Source organism: Hemiscyllium ocellatum, chromosome 6 (genome assembly GCF_020745735.1).
Source record: "Hemiscyllium ocellatum isolate sHemOce1 chromosome 6, sHemOce1.pat.X.cur, whole genome shotgun sequence".
Taxonomy (NCBI): Eukaryota; Metazoa; Chordata; class Chondrichthyes; order Orectolobiformes; family Hemiscylliidae; genus Hemiscyllium; species Hemiscyllium ocellatum.
The window spans coordinates 1,316,616-1,333,997 of record NC_083406.1 but is presented as its reverse complement, the minus strand read 5'-3'; the positions used below and the strand labels follow the sequence as shown (position 1 = coordinate 1,333,997).

Here is a 17,382-nt window from a genome sequence, read left to right as displayed (position 1 = left end):
AGTCAAACTTCTTCAAATTAGAAGGAAGCAAAGTATGATGGAATGTGGAATACTTTAAGGTAGATTGGCCCACTTGTATGTTTCTCTATTTAGATATTAAACATAAAGCTGCCCACTCCCACCAATGGCAAATAACTGTTGGTTTTCATATATTAATGTAATAATTCTGGCATACTGATTATTTCATCCACCTTCTGGTCTTATTTCAGCTTCTCAGCATTTGTAATCATTGACTTTGAAATTATTGTTTAGTTCAGAGACACTTCTCTTCCTAGAATACTCACTTTGGGACAGTCTCTTCTTCACCCTGGCCAGTTTTCCTTATCCTCTCTTCCCTTCCCATCTTCATTGCTTTCTGTTTCCCTCATCATCTTTGATCAGATATTTTGAAACATCCCCCTTCACTGCAACATCTCTACTCTCAACAACTGACAAATTCCATGTCAGCTGAAATTAACTTGTCACATTTCAGATCCAGATTAGAGTGGTGCTGGAAAAGCACAGCAAGTCAGGCAGCATCCAAGGAGCAGGAAAAGCAACGTTTTGGGCAAAGGCCCTTTAACAGGAATCAGGCTTTTGCCTGAAATATCGATTTTCCTGCTCCTCGGATGCTGCCTGACCTGCTGTGATTTTCCAGCACCACTCTAATCTTGAATCTACTCTCCAGCATCCACCACCACCTACATTTCAGATCCATCCTTGCTTTGAGATAATTGTGAGATGTTCACCATTTCTTGAACAATATTTCTTCCACTCTTCTCAATCCACACACAGACTTCTGTGTTCATTCCATTTCAAACACTTCTCTCCCCTTTTTCCCACAATGAAGAGAACATTCCATCCGTTCTTAACCTTCACCCCGTTAGCCTCCTTTGTAAATTAGCTACTTCCAGCTGAAGGATATCATCAAATCTATCTTCCCCTCCTTTCAATATTCTGATGGGGCCATTCCATTTGCCAACACCTTGGCCTACTCTTCAATCACCTAAAACATCCCTTTCTCTTCCCTCGACATTTCCCTGAGCAAATACCGCAGCTGTAAGGTCTGCAGATGGATGCCTGCACTTTTTCTTATCCTTTTGCACTCTCCAGACAAACACTCTGAAGTGAAGCAGTGATTTGCTTGTGTTTTCACCATAACAGCGTGTGCATTTGCTGATTACAATGCAGTTTTCTCTCTTCTGGAGAGATCAAAGTAGTGACTCCAAGTTATCAGTTGCCTGCCATTTTAATGCTTCATCCGACTTCCCCTCTGACCTCTCTGTCTTCAGCTTCTTACAATGTTCCAATAAAACTTGGTGGTAGATTTCAAAGATTGCGAAGCAATGCTCATCTTGTTTTTAGGTGAGTCATAGACGATGTCCAAATAGTTAAAAGGAAGCTGATCTCTGATCAGAAATCCTCTCTGAATCTATAACCTCTGTAATGTGTCTCTTCAAGTCCAGTCCCCCTTCTCATATGAACCACATTAACCTCTAGCTCCTGTGAAATTTAACATAGACTTGAGGAACAACACTTCATGTTTAGATTAGGCACTTGCAGGTCTTCCAAACTTCTTACTGAGCTCAACAATTTCAGACTGCGTCATTCCCATTGCAATCAGTCTGTAATTCTTCCAAAGTATTTATATAATCTCTCAACTCATGTTTTGTTTCCTCACTTTCTCCGTTGCCATCTTTTGCTTTGCACCATTATTAATTTTATCATTTAATCTCTTATATCTTCCTTCTATCCTAGAACATTCCTCTTGTTCTATCCTCCACTCTTCATCCTATCCAGATTCCACAGCCTCTCACAGTGGCTCAGGCGTTAGCACTGATGCCTCACAGAACCAGGGACTGAGTGCAATTCCACCTTTGGGAGACTGTGTGGAGTTTACATATTCTCCCCAAGTCTCCATGGGTTTTCTCTGGGTGCTATGGTTACCTCCCACAGACCAAAGATGAGCACGTTGGGTGGATTGGCAAAGCTAAATTGCCCATAATGTCAAGGAATGTGCAGGCTGCATGGATTAGCCAGGGGAAATGCAAGGTTGCAGGGTAGTGGGCCTGGGTAAAACGTTCTTCGGAGGGATCGGTGTGGACTCGATGGGCTGAAAGGTCTGCTTCTACACCGTAGGGACTCTGTGATTTTGTTTTTGTAAATAATATTGTGCTTGCACTGTTGTAGATTTTATTAAATTTAAGTTTTCAAAACAATATTGAAATGTAAACTAGTTTCACTCTTTTTAATATTTCTTTCTGTTTTTCAGTGTTGAAGAAAGCTTTAAAACTTTGTTTTGGGCGATATTTGGATTATCAGAAGTCAAGTCTGTGGTCATCAATTATAGTCACAAATTTATTGAGAACATTGGCTATGTTTTGTATGGTGTATACCATGTGACAATGGTCATTGTCCTCTTAAATATGCTGATTGCGATGATTAATAGCTCTTTTCAGGAGATTGAGGTGAAATTCTAATTTATTTTTAATAGATTAAGTTTTAATATTTAATACAGATTATTAGTGTACAATGCTGTGAGGAATGAAAAATACTAATTCTGAAATTATGAATTAATGTGAACATTAAAGTATAAAACGGGAATTTATAATGTTTGTGTTGATCAACAATCAAAAAAACTTCACAGGCTTAACAGTAGCACAGCTTTAATGGGCTGAACGGTCTCCTTTGATATTGTAACTGTTACGTTTGAAATGCTTCCTGCAGTACATGCAATCATAATGCTTTGCAATATTGGTGCTGGCCTACTTATTTTAATACACAAAGTATTCTCAGACTTTCAAAATTCTTCTTTCTAAAATTTTAAACTTTGGTTTATAACTGTCATCTCTTTCTCAAGTCAAATATTAAATCAATTTTATTATAATTTCTGTTTGTAGAGAGATCCCTTGATGTCTGATTTAATTAACTTTTGTTCGTTACTAATTACTCATTCTAGTATAGCCTTTTTTTTTCTAAAATACTTTGTTCTAGAAAGCAATTCTAAAATATTCCAGATGCTTGTTGTCTTTTTCCATGAGCTGTTTTCCTTGACACAGTCTATGTGAAAATTAAACTGTCCTATTGCTGGTTGTATTTCTGACCCTGTGTGAACATACTCCCTCACTACAATACTGTTACTAGGTAGATTAAAATTTAAATCAGTATTACTTCACTTGATGTAGTTTAATACTCATTGTTTGTTTCCACAGCTTGATAAATTGTGTTTATTGACAATATTGCCTTGACCCTTCCTTTCAAAATGTATCCTTGTTAAAGATCCTATGGTGAAGAATATTTCGTTTTCAGCTGTGTTCCAATCAGGTTGTAGCTGGATCTCTTTATTGACAACAAATCCTTGAAGCTGACTTATATGACACACACATAACTTTATTCTGGGTAACTGTCCACATGTCCGTTAGGTCTTTTTTCTAATATTTATTGGTTTCCTGTGTGGTTCCCACATCCCCTCCCACCCACACTTGCTGACTTAGTTTAAATCTTTCCAAACTGCAGTATTTACCCGTTTGTACACAGGCAACTCTCTGGTTTAGATGAAGTCAGTTGATTGCACTGTTACAACCACCCCCATCGTAAATGGGGCTTATCCCAATTTATCTGATAAGATCGACAGAAAGCACAGTTCAGGTTTCTGTACTAAACAAATGTTAGAATTTATTATTGAATAATTAGACTATAACTACAACTAAACAAATGTAAATTAATGACATATAACAGGACAGGTGTTCCCAATTTACAAATGTTCAGCATACGAATGTAATACCATACTCGGGTGTATATTCATTTCCTGTCCATACAAACAGCTGCTTTCCTTTGTCCTTATTGTGTTTGAACTTGCAAACAGACATCAGAAAAAAATCAGTTTTCATCCAGGGACTGCTTGTATTAACTAAAACTGTAATCCCCTTATAACCTCCCCCTTTACATATGCCCAGGCAGACAGATAAGAATAATGCAGTATTACTGGTGGCTGTAAAAAAACTGGAACAGTTCAGTGGGTCTTTGCTTCCCAATTCTGATGTGGAGATGATCCTACAGCAGCTTGCCCAGGCTTTGGTATCTTTCTCTGAAAGCTGCTGCTGGTTTGTGCCAGGTACAGAGCGACTGATTCACTTGGAAAATGTCTCTGAGAACAGGCAGCTTTCTCACTCTCTCTCTCTCTCTTTCTCTGTCCCTGTCTCTCTCTCTCCCTTCACTTGCAGTCTGACTCTCTTTCTCTGTTTATGCCTGACTGTCTCTCTTAGTCTGTCTGTCTTTCTCGCTCACCCTCACTGTCTCTGCCGATGTATGTCTCTCTCTGTGTCTCTGAAATTTATTTCCAATTCTTACCTGTTCAGTTTTCTAAGAGCCATTCAGTTTTATTAGTAAACTCAGCTCCTGATCATCTGCACATTGCATGAACCCATAGCAACAAAAGCACAGCACACAGCAGTATCAAATTCCTTGCTGTGGAATTATGCAGCCATCCTGGTAAATCCCTGTTTTTAAAAACAAATCTATCTTCATGTAGTCCACAGCTTTAACAGCAAAAGAATAGAAAGACACAATTTGTACAGTACAGCCTTGGTATAAAGGGAGATGCAGCAAGCAGGGAGGCTGTGAGGAAAGGTAGAATAAATTGGCAGGAGGATGGGAGTCCAGGCAGAAGGGCAGAAGGAAGCAATGCAGAGACCAGAGCAAAAGTTAGAAAAGAGAAAAGTAAAATTGGGTGATAGAATCATATACAAAAGACAAGGAGATGGCTAGATTCTACATGGGCAGTAAATATAAGGGCACTTTATCTGAATGCCCAGAGTATTTGAAACAAAGTTGATGAATGTCTTGTGCAGATCAGTACAGTGGGGTATGATTTCATTGTCATTACAGAAATGTGGTTGCAGGGTGGTGATGACTGGGAATTGAATATCCAAGGGTATTAGGTAATTAGGAAGGATAGGCAAGAAAGCAAGGGAGGTGGATTCGTGCTTTTAATTAAGGATGAGATTAGGACTTTAGGGAGAGACGAAATAGGATCAAAGGAGCAAAATGTTGAATCGGTTTTGGTGGAGACCAGAAACAGTAAGGGGAAGAAGTCATTGGTGGGAATAGTTTGTAGGCCACCCAGTAATATTTCTACAGTGGCACAGGCGATCAATCAAGAAATATCGTGACGCATGTAAGAATGGAAAGATGATAATCGTGGGGGACTTTAACAAGCATGTTGATTGGCTGAATCAAGTTGGTAGCGGCAGTCTTGAAGAGGCGTTCATAGAACTCATCTGTGATAACTTTCTTGAACAGTATGTTACTGAACCTACAAGGGAGTGTGCAGTCTTAGATTTGGTTCTGTGCAATGAGACAGGTAAAATTAATGATCTCATAGTTAAAGATCCTCTTGGAAAGAGTGACCACAGTATGATTGAATGGCAGGTACAAATGGGGATGAAATAGTTTCATCTAAAACCTGGGTGTTAGTCCTAAACCAGGGCGACTGTAATGGGATGAGGGAAGGAGTTGGCAAAGTTAGACTGGGAATTCAAATTATATGGTGGAACAAAAGAGACTTTTCACAGTGCTCAAGGAAAAGTATATTCCGGTCAAAAACAAAGGTAGCAAGGGTAGGAAGAGCCAGCCTTGGATAACCAAGGAAATAAAGAAAGGCAGCCAGATAAAAGCTCAGGCTTACAAAGTAGCCAAGGTAGTGGGAAACCGGAAGATTGGGAAAGGTTTAAAAAGCAACAAAGAGCCACAAGGTAAGCAATAACGAGAAAGGAAAGATTATGAATGCAACCTAGCACAGCACATAAAAAACAGATATGATAAGTTTTTATAAATACATAAAATGGAAAAGGTTGGCTAAAGTGAATGTAGGTATTAGTGAGTTTTGAGTTGAAAAGTGTGGTGTTGGAAAAGCGCAGCAGGCCAGGCAGCATCTGAGGAGCAGGAGAATCAATGTTTCGGGCATAAGCCCTTCTTCAGGATTCTCCTGCTCCTTGGATGCTGCCTGGCCTGCTGCGCTTTTCCAGCAACACACGTTTCAACTCTGATCTCCAGCATCTGCAGTCCTCACTTTCTCCTTAGTGAGTTTTGAGAAGATTTGTAGCTCAGGTTGAGGTTCTGGATATAGGTTTGTTTGCTGAGCTGGAAGGTTCATTTTCAGACATTTCGTCACCATACTAGGTAACATCATCAGTGAACCTCCAGATGAAGCACTGGTGGCATGGCCCACTTTCTATTTATGTGTTTAGGTTTCCTTGGATTGGTGATGTCATTTCCTGTGGTGACATTGTTTCCTATGATTATGTCATTTCCTGTTCTTTTTCTCGGGGGTGGTAGAATGGGGTCTAACTCGATGTGTTTGTTGATAGAGTTCTGGTTGGAATGCCAAGCTTCTCAGAATTCTCGTGCGTGTCTCTGTTTGGCTTGTCCTAGGATGGATGTGTTGTCCCAGTCGAAGTGGTGTCCTTCCTCATCTGTATGTAAAGATACTAGTGAGAGTGGGTCATGTCTTTTTGTTGCTAGTTGATGTTCATGTATCCTGGTGGCTAGTTTTCTGCCTTCTGTCCAGTGTAGTGTTTGTTACAATTCTTGCAAGGTATTTTGTAAATGACATTAGTTTTGTTTGTTGTCTGTATGGGATCTTTCAAGTTCATTAGCTGCTGTTTTAGTGTGTCGGTGGGTTTGTGGGCTACCATGATGCCAAGGGTCTGAGTAGGCTGACAGACATTTCAGAGATGTCTTTGATGTAGGGGCGATTGGCTAGGGTTCCTGGATGTGTTTTGTCTGTTTGTTGAGAGATCAGTGGACTGTTCTTTTTGAATACACTGTATAGGTGATTTTCCTCTGCTCTGTGTAGTTCCTCTGTGCTACAGTGTGTGGTGGCTTGTTGAAATAATTTTCTAATGCAGCTACGTTTGTGGGTGTTGGGACGATTGCTTCTGGAGTTCAATATTTGGACCGTATGTGATGTTTTCCTGTAGATGTTGGTTTAAAGTTTCCCATTGTCTGTTCGCTGTACTGTGACATCTAAGAATGGCATTTTGTTGCTTTTTTACCTCCTCTTTAGTGAATTTTATGCCAGTAAGAGTTTTATTGATGGTCTTGAAGGTTTCCTTGAATTTGTTTTGTAGTATGGTGATGAAACGTTTGAAAATGAACCTTCCAGCTCAGCGAGCAAACCTACATCCAGGACGTAAGTACTTTGCAGGATGAGAAAGGGGAATCAACATTGGGTAATGCTGAAATGGCTGGGGCCTTGAATAATGAGTCTGTATTAGTCTTCACAGTGGAAGATGTGGCTAATGTTTCAAAGAATGATGATAAGGATATGATTGAGGGTGGGGGTGGGGTGAGGACCTCCATTCAATTGTTATCACTAAATGGATAGTGTTGAGCAAACTTGAGGGTCAAGAGGTCGATAAGTTCCCTGGTCCTGATGGAATGCATCCCAGGGTGCTGAAAGGAAGCAGACGGTATTGTAGATGTGTTAGTGGTAATTTACCAAAATTCACTGGACTGGAAGACAATGAATGTCACGCTGCTGTTTTTAAAAAAGGGTTTTGGCAAAAGCAGGTACCTACAGGCCAGTTAGATTAACATCTGTAGGCAGGAAAATGCTCACAGCTATCATTTAAAAATATAGTAACAAGACATCTGGGTGTAAAGGGTTCCATCAGGCAGAGGCAGCATCGATTCAGAAAGGGAAGGTCACGTTTAACAAACTACTGGAGTTCTTTGAAGATGTACCAAGCGCGGTGTTTGGAGGGGAACAGGTGAATGTTGTATACTTGGATTTCCCGAAGGCAGTCCATACAGTGCCATATAAAAGACTCCTCTAATTAGATAAGAATGCGTGGAGTTGTGGGGAATGTACTAGCATGGATAAGGGACTGGTTAACCAATCAACAGTAGAGTGTTTGGATAAATGGGTGTTTCTCTGGTTGGAGATCAGTGTGAGCGGACTGCTGCAGGAGTCTGTGTTGGGATATATAAAACAAAAATGTGGAAGAGGAGACTAATTGCAACGTATCCAAATTTGCTGATAACACTAAATTGAGTGGAACGACAAACTGCAGAGGGATGTGGTGGGTCTGCAGAGAGGGTTAGATCAGTTTAGTGAGTAAGCAAGGGCTTGGCAGATGGGAGTAATATGTTGGTAAATGTCAGGTTATCCTCTTTGGAGGTAAAAATAATAGGTCAGAGTATTACTTAGATGGTGAAAGATTGCAGCATGTTGTTGTGCAGTGGGACTGAGTGATTCATACACGAACACTCCTAAATGTAGATTTGCGGTTGCAACAGGTAATCAGGAAGGCAAACAGAATATTGGCTTTCATTGCGCGAGGGATTGAATTTAAAAGCAGGGAGGTTCTACTGCAAGTGGACAAGGTGTTGGTGAGGCAGCACCTGGAGTATTGGGCACAGTTCTGATCTCCTTACTTGAGGAAGGATATGCAGAGGAATCTCAATTATCCCACATTTGATTATCCGAATATCGGATTATCCGGCAAGATCGCAAGGTCCCGATGTTCGGCTAAACTATGTTATCTGGCATTTGATTATCCAGAATTCGATAAAACCAAATGAAGTACTTCCTACCCTAGTCCTGCAGAGGAGGTTCACCAGGTTGTTTCGGGAGATGAGGGGAGGTTGAGCCACCTGGGACTGTACTCGGTAGAATTTTGAAGAATGAGAGGGGATCTTATAAAAACACATAAAATTATGAAAAGGATAGATAAGATTTTGTTCCCACTGGTGGGTGAGACTAAGTCTCATGGGCATGACCTCAACATTAGGGGGAGTAGATTTAGGACAGGATGAGGAGGAACTGTTTTTCAAGAGAGTTCTGAATCTATGGAATTCTCTGCCCAAGGAAGCAGTAGCAGCAGCTTCAGTAAATCTATTCAAGACACAGTCGGATGGGTTTTTGCATGGTAGGGAAATTAAGGGTTATGGGGATAATGCTGAGACGATTGATAGATCAGCCAGGATCTTAATGAATGGCACAGCACGCTTGATGGGCCAAATGGCCTACTCCTGCTTCGATTACTATGATGCTACAATAAGTGACCCCAGTTTGCTAAGAACCTTCCTCTCTACACCAATACTCTAGCTGCTTGTCAACTATTCTCCTGTTTCTTTCCTCACATAATGATCCACATTTTGGAAGTACTGTTTTTAATCTAGACTTTAACTCTTTGAAATCACTTCATAAAGCCTCAAATTTATGATTATCTGTACCATTACATATTCCATAAAGATGATTCCTTGTCGCAGTTTGATATCTACATTATCCATTTGCTCCTTTCCATGGATTGTCACCTTGCTGTGATGGAAAGGACTGAGTGCCCTGTTGATGCAGAGAGGTAATAACAGCTGTGATGGCAGATAAAGGTTTCCTTGTCACTGGAACTCGACCTACCTTTTGTCAAAGACTGTGTCTGCTGCTGTACAGCAGCATTCTCAGGTTAAAGATGTCCTGCACAAGGTGTCTACAGAGAGGAATTCAATCCCCCCTACACGAACAGTGATGGGTGAGGGGTGACAGAGACAGGATTGTGAGACCTGGAAGACTCTAGCTTCAGACTGGCACATAGGGAGTGGAGTTAGACTTTGTCATTTCGCTCTTGGAATAGGAAGACAACAATTCAGCAGCTTTCTTCACAACAGAGTAACCCTCTTCACGATCCGGTCTGCTCAGCCCGCATGAGAAAGGTGCTAGAAAAGGTACCTAAGAATAACACCTCAGACTTGATGGGCTGAATGGCTGATTTCATTTCCTATAGTTTACAGTTTTATGATCTTATGGCAGAAGGATTTGGCAACATGGAAGCAGGGTCCTTTAGACTGTATATCGTGATGAGAGTGGCATATCATAGCAAGGCCGACTATATCCACAGAAAAGATCTTCATCTGTGAGTGTATGCATCAGGATTGTCACAACTTAGAAGCTAAAAAGAGCTGCCATGAGGGCTCTGTTCTTGAGAACTCTCAGTTTCCTGCTTCTTTACAGAGACCAGGTTCTTACAAGAATAGTTCTGGAAGATAAAGGCTACCCTCTATAACTGTGGCTGATGATTCAGTTATGCAAACCCTGACTGGGGCTGCATATCGTTATACTACAGCCCATTCTTCCACCAGGGCTTTCTGATAGGTCTCCTGGAGGTGAGGTTCTGACACTTGGATTAGTTTGGCTGCTTCTAATTTACACCAGACATTTTGCTGCATTTCCTTGCAAGGTCATGCTCAGCATAATTGGGGCAGGCAAGGAGGGAATGTGATGGATAGCAAAGAACTGGAGAGTGCAGTTGTCTTCAAAGGAAGAAGATGAAGACATGAAGCAGAATGAACATCAGCGTCAGCATTATATAGCGGTGCCAAACAGAACTAAATTATCCTCTGATTCCAATGGATGGAATTTGGGTGAAGTGATCAAGGATTGAATGTGAGATTATCGCTGCTCAAAAGGCCAACAGCCCACGTTTGTTCCCAGAAGCAACTGCAGCCTTTTCCATGTCTGTTTTTTCTTTGATATTCCTGTTGCTCAAGAGTAAACATTTTCAACAATTTGAAGGTATTCCAGCTCAAATGCTCACGTGGTGAACAATATCAAGATGGAATGTTGCGTTGGTTGTTAGTGAAGAGAACTCCCTCAGACAGATTTTGAACATTGTGTGTAGCTGAAGTTACAATGACAGTCCATCAGGGAGATGATGATAGAAGGACCAAAACATTTCCAAACAGGAGTCTCTATTCCCAATGAAGTGTCACTCCAGTCACCTGTGTGTCCTCAGCAGCTGCTCGTTTCACTCTCCCTGCCATCACGTGACCCGTAAGGGGCTGTTTGAAACTGGCAGCAATTGACCAGATGCACAACTGGACTTTAAATGGATTGCTGTTTGTGGAAATCCAGAAAGATGCCAACATTAGTGAGTACTGTTGCTCCTCAGGAGGGCATGACAGCAAGGCCATGATGCCAGTGTCACCATAGAATCCCTACAGTGTAGACACAGGCCATTTGGCCCAACACATCCACACCAACCCTCCAAACAGTAATCTATCCAGACCCATCCCCCCTTACCCTATTAGTCTACATTTGTCCCTGACTAATGCACCTAACCTACACATCCCTGGACATGATGGACAATTCACCTGACCTGCACACCTTTAGATGATGGGAGGAAACCGAAGCACCCAAAGGGAACCGACGCAGCCACAGGGAGAATGTGCAAACTTCACACAGACAATCGCCCGAGGCTGAGATTGAACCTGGGACCCTGGCGCTGTGAGGCAGCACTGAGCCACCATGCTGCCCAGTCATGGTGCAGACATAATGAGACAAGCAACAGACAGTCGCAGGACAGAATGTGTTTGAGCTCTGAGTGACTCCTTCAGATTGACTCCATTCAATATTTGGTGAAATGCAAGAAATGAAATCCATCTTAGGAACTAAACAAGACAGAAAGAAAGTAAATTGCAGCCATTTGTACAGACACAATTGGCTAAATGGGCTCATACTGTGCTCTATCTATTTTGAGTCCATTTCCTTCCTTTTCAACACTGCCATAATCTCTCCTGTTCTTAGGCTCCCAGTTGTGCTATCATCTCTGTCACCTATAGCAGGGCAATCAGTACCAATGAATGGCAGGACACTAGGAAGATCAGAGGAACACAGGGATCTGGGGAAGCTTTTCCACAGATCCCTAAAGGTGATAGGGCAAGGTAATAGCGGAATTAGGAAGGCATACAGGACACATGTCTTTATCAGTCATGCAGAGATTATAAAAACAGGGAGGAGCTGTACAAAACTTTGATTAGGCCACAGCTGGAATACTGTGTGTAGGTCTGGTCCCCACACGATAGGAAGGATGTGACTGCACCGGTCGGAGTGCAGAGGAGATTCACCAGGATGCTGCATGGGATGGAACATTTCAACGATGAAGGGAAGCTGCAGGAGCTTGGGCTGTTTTCTTTGGAGCAGAGAAGGTTGAGGGGGAGACCTGATTATGAGGGGCATGGACAAGGGTGAATAGAAAGCAGCTGTTCCCCTTAGTTGAAGGGTCAGTACAGGGGGCATAATTTTAAAGTGAAAGGCAGAAGGTTTTGAGGGATTTGAGGAAAAGAGTTTTCACCCAGAGGGTAGTGGGAGGTCTACAATGCACCGCCTGTGAGCGGAGTTGAAGTAAGAAATCTCACAAACTTTACCAAGTACATGGATGAGCACTTGAAACAGCCTAACATTCAAGGCTATGGGCAACGTGCTAGAAAGTGTAACTAGTGTAAATTTAGAGTAGTTTTTTTTACAGTGAAGGATGAGAGCTGAACCAAAAGGTGAGAAAGAAAGTATCAAAGGTACTCCAAGTTAGAGGGCACGAGGAAAGGGCATGAGAAGATTAATTATTTCTGTGAAAAGACCATAATGAAAAGGAGTGTCACATATTCCTTTTATATATCTTCTATTGAAATCCAGACATGGCAACTGTGAATGTTACAAATCACATAACACCAGGTTATAGTCCAACAGGTTTAATTGGAAGCACACTAGCTTTTGGAGTCATTCTCCTTCATCAGGTGATAGTCACTATCACAACCACCTGATGAAGGAGCGTCGCTCCGAAAGCTAGTGCTTCCAATTAAACCTGTTGGACTATAACCTGGTGTTGTGTGATTTTTAACTTTGTACACCCCAGTCCAACACCGGCATCTCCAAATCGTGAATGTTACAGTAGACTAATTATTATTGCCTTTGAAGATAGGAAATGTCCTTTTGGCAAAAATAAAGACCATTTATATGAACTGGTAACTATACAAGAATGTCAGTTGCTCAGTGCTAACTTCTTGATGCCACATCTCTGTATTTAAATTGCTGAAGAGAGACACACCCATAGGTTACACTGTTAGGAGTCAATGGTTTATTCTATTATTAACTTTCCATTTTCCTGGCTCTGTAGAATGATGCCGATGTAGAATGGAAGTTTGCCAGAGCCAAGCTGTGGATTTCCTATTTTGAAGAGGGGCGAACACTGGCTGTGCCATTTAACTTGGTGCCAAGCCCAAAGTCCTTCTTCTACCTCCTACTGAGATTGAAAAGAACGCTGACCGGCCTTTTGAGATGTAGAAAAGGACAGTATCAAGAAAATGCAGAAATGGAAAAGGTAATGGATTAGTAATGACTCTACCCAACGATCGTTTTATGGTGTAGAGGTTTTGGAAAAAATGCATATAATCAAGTGAAGTGGAAGATCTGCCATTCAGTGTACATGTCTCAAGCAATAAACACATATAAATATGCAACTGTTCCAAATATTGAACAGAACATGAATCAGAAACAGCCAAAAATAATATTGTATGATTAAATGTGTGAAAGTGAACATTCTTATTATCATTCAGAAATTGAACAATTTTGGAAAGAAAGACATCTTTGTGAATCTTTTCTTATTTCATTCATCAGGACAAATGCAAGAATTCTACATTTGAAATGCTCTCCATAGTTTATACAACAGGAATAAAGGGTGCTGATTCATTAGTGAACCAACTCTGACTGGCCAAGGCAGTTCCATAGAGAAGGAAACAGGAAGCAAAAGGCTTCCATGCCCCTCGATAATTCAAAAACAACACAAGGCTTGAACATGTTCCTTTTGTTTGTAGAGATGAGTCCTTGTGTAAAAATGCATGCTGGTTCGACCAAGCGTAAATAAACATTGTCACAAGCTCAAAACTAAAATAAAGAAGTACAGATGCTGAAAATCTGAAACAGAATCAACAGTTCAGTAAATCTGAAAGCATCCGTGAGGAAAAGGTAGAGTTAATTGAACTGGAACTGTTCTGAAGAAGGGTCGCTGGATCTGAAACATTAATTGTCTTCTATCTCCACAGATGCTGTCGGACTTGCTGAATTTCTCCAGCGATTTCTATTATTATTACAACTTCAATCAGTTTGCATCAGTTGCTTTCGTGTGAAGCTATTAGTGTGGTTGGGATTGTCCAGCCAGTCATGGAATCCCATCTAACAGAAATGTTGTTTTATTTTGGGTTTTGTGAGCTGGGCTGGTTGAGTATAATTTGTACTCTGCCTGTTACAAACAACCAAAGAACATGCTGTTTGATTCATTCAGTTAGTCACTATGTACCTGACATCAGGTTTCATTTCAATTCATACATGATGGTGCTCAATTGTGGCTAAGCAAACCATCTTTCAGGATTTATGGCAATAACTGTTACCACTCATGCAACCTTTGAATAGTAGCAGTGGAAAAGGATTTTGTTGTGGTTCTGCTCGCCGAGCTGGAAGTTTTTGCTGCAAACGTTTCGTTCCCTGGCTAGGGAACATCATCAGTGCTGTTGGAGCCTCGTGTGAAGCGCTGCTTTGATGTTTCTTCCGGTGTTTATATTGGTTTGTTCTTGCCGCTTCCGGGTGTCAGTTTCAGCTGCAGTGATTTGTATGTGGGGACCAGGTCGATGTGTCTGTTGATGGATGTTCTTGCCGTTTCCAGGTGTCAGTTTCAGCTGTAGTGGTTTGTATATGGTGTCCAGGTAATGTGTCTGTTGATGGAGTTTGGGGATGAATGCCATGCTTCTAGGAATTCTCTGGCTGTTCTCTGTCTGGCTTGTCCTATGATAGTGGTGTTTTCCCAGTCAAGGGAAAGACTGGGAAAACACCACTATCATAGGACAAGCCAGCCAGAGAATTCCTAGAAGCATGGCATTCATCCCCAAACTCCATCAACAGACACATTGACCTGGACACCATATACAAACCACTACAGCTGAAACTGACACCCGGAAACGGCAAGAACATCCATCAACAGACACATCGACCTGGTCCCCACATACAAATCACTGCAGCTGAAACTGACACCCGGAAGCGGCAAGAACAAACCAATATAAATACCGGAAGAAACATCAAAGCAGCGCTTCACACGAGGCTCCAACAGCACTGATGATGTTCCCTAGCCAGGGAACGAAACGTTTGCAGCAAAAACTTCCAGCTCGGCGAGCAGAACCACAACAATGGATACCCGAGCTACAAATCTTCAATCAGATTGGAAAAGGATTTGCTTAAACTGTTTTTATGTTTGTTTTTGAGACATGTTCCCTTTCCAGGGCAATCTGAAGTCAATTTGTCACTTTTCAGTTTGGATCTGGCATCTTTTGGTCCCTTAGTAAATTGGAGTGATACCCATCAAAAGCAATCTGACCACAATAGCCTGTTGTCCTGTAAGATGGCTGTTCTGTGCTCTGTTTCTGCACCCAGCTTGCAAAATGAGAAAGCAACAGGGAGACTTGACTTTCTCCTCCCCAGCCTACCTGTCACAGGTATGTCTATCTGTGATTGTAGGTAGGAGTGACCACCATAAAGACCTTGAAAAGATCAAAAGCTTGCATTTCACTCACTGTCTGGAAATGGTTAGGACACAGCAGTTCTTGTGAAATAGAGTCAAAAGATGTTTTGATGAGATCTGCTATTTTCCAGTTTCTATGGGATATTCTGTCTGGCAGGAATGGCCGAGGCATATCAAATTCAAAGGCCATTGATAATCACCACCAGACTCTGCCATGTGGAGAACCCACCACACAAACTGATGGCACCCTCCTGGTGGGTTCCCAGGGTGTGGACGATAGGCCTTCCTTAAATATTGTTACATGACCCATCAAGGGGCCCCTCTTTACTGCTGGAGGGCTCACTCCTCCCATCACCAAGCCCACCTGCCTGACTGTACAGTGTTAACTTCTTTAAAACATGAAGCTGACTTTTGAAGTTGCCTCGTCCTCTTGCAGCCTCAGTAGTGGATACCTGTATCATTGGTGCTGTTCAGGCCGTAGGCCGTCTGATTGGAGAGATGGGCTCCGATTCCCAATTGTTTGCGACCCAGCTGCTGCTGGTAACCCTGCTGCCCACTCAGTAGTGGCCTCATGACCTATTGCCACTTAACAGTAGGATGATCCTGCAAAAGTTGGGAGATTTCCAGCAAAGCCCTGTCCCCATAATGAGGTCAATCATCAGCATGTAATGGGGCATTAGCACAGCCCATGGCACATATTGTAAACTGAGTGCCCTGAGGCACTAGACTCCATCAGCAGCAGTAGAATCCAACATGATGACAATCTGATAGCACTTGAACTGACAAATCTCTGAGCCATCCATCTCCATTAATCCAGAAGATTATCCTTAGGTTCAATGGAGAGCGTAAAAAGACATTTGGAGATTAGGATTAACTCACACATTAATGTCCAGCTCACTGACACTTGACTTCTGCTAAAACCACTTGGTGATGCAAGAATAATGTGTTGGCAGAGAGATCGGTGTTGTTGCCCTCAAGTTCAAGATGGAGAATGAATGAGTGCTGGCGAAATTGAAGCTCACAAGAATACAGAGAACATCTCTTAGTTTCCACTGAGAAAGACTAGAGGAGTCACAACACCATCATTAACTAATCCCTTTCTCAGTCACACAGCTTCATAGCACTGACCAATCAGTATTCTTTTAAAATCACAACATCAGAATCCCTATCTAACATCAGTGAAGGAGTACCACATTCACAATGACTGTTACAGTTCAAGGTGAATGGCCTACACCAACATTTGAAGATGATTGGATGCAGATATAAACATTGCCTCCTCAGTATCATCCACATACCTGGAAAACAGGTAAAAGTGGAAAAGAAAGACTGTCTTAGAAAAGTGAAAAATCCCACAACACCAGGTTATAGTCCAACAGGTTTAATTGGAAGCACTAGCTTTCGGAGCGACACTCCTTCAGGTGGTTGAAGATTTAGAAAAGTGAGTTCTTCAATCAATGTATGAACATAACCTCACGTCTCGTCAAGATTCAATAAACCGTAGTTTAGTTCTTGAAATAGCATGCATTAATCCATGTTTTGGAGACAGAATAAGTGACAATATCTCTACATCGGGACTATGACAATTTATTTTAGGAAAGGTAAGGATGGCGGTCTTTATCTGGTTTGAGTTACCACGTGATGGATATTTCGGGACCAGATAGATCAGTCTAGCAAGTTGAAATAGTGAAAATATATTTTGCCATTTTCAAGCAGTTATTACTTTCTACCTCCAGCTCAAATACAGCAAACATTCGAGTATTCAAAGTACAGAAGATCACAGTTTACAAAGCATCAGGAATCCACAAACAAGATACCAGGTAGGTTCAGTCTGGGCAGTGATAGTGCAGTTGAGAGTGCGGCAATCCTTGCAATTACCAACAGATGTCTTTAAATCCATAAGTTCCAGGTGCATGAAATCCTGAAGATGGGAGTTATTTACATCTTTGGTAAATGGTGTCATTTACAGAGAAAAAAATACAAATCTATGATAATTCTCCAAACACTAGATCCATATGGTGTCATCTTTAATTGACAGGATCAAAGTTTTATAGTCATTAAAGCT

At 41.6% G+C, this 17,382-nt stretch overlaps 1 protein-coding gene across 2 annotated transcripts in view; it reads left to right on the top strand.

The window, feature by feature from the left end:
• Positions 1–17,382, top strand: part of LOC132816623 (short transient receptor potential channel 6-like) — a 131,558-nt gene that overhangs the window by 87,589 nt on the left and 26,587 nt on the right. For both annotated transcript variants that reach the window (XM_060826437.1, XM_060826436.1), the window contains exons 8-10: positions 2,252–2,447; positions 12,930–13,133; positions 17,054–17,137. In XM_060826437.1, coding sequence (XP_060682420.1) covers positions 2,252–2,447; positions 12,930–13,133; positions 17,054–17,137 — 484 coding nt within the window. The remainder of the gene's footprint in view (positions 1–2,251; positions 2,448–12,929; positions 13,134–17,053; positions 17,138–17,382) is intronic.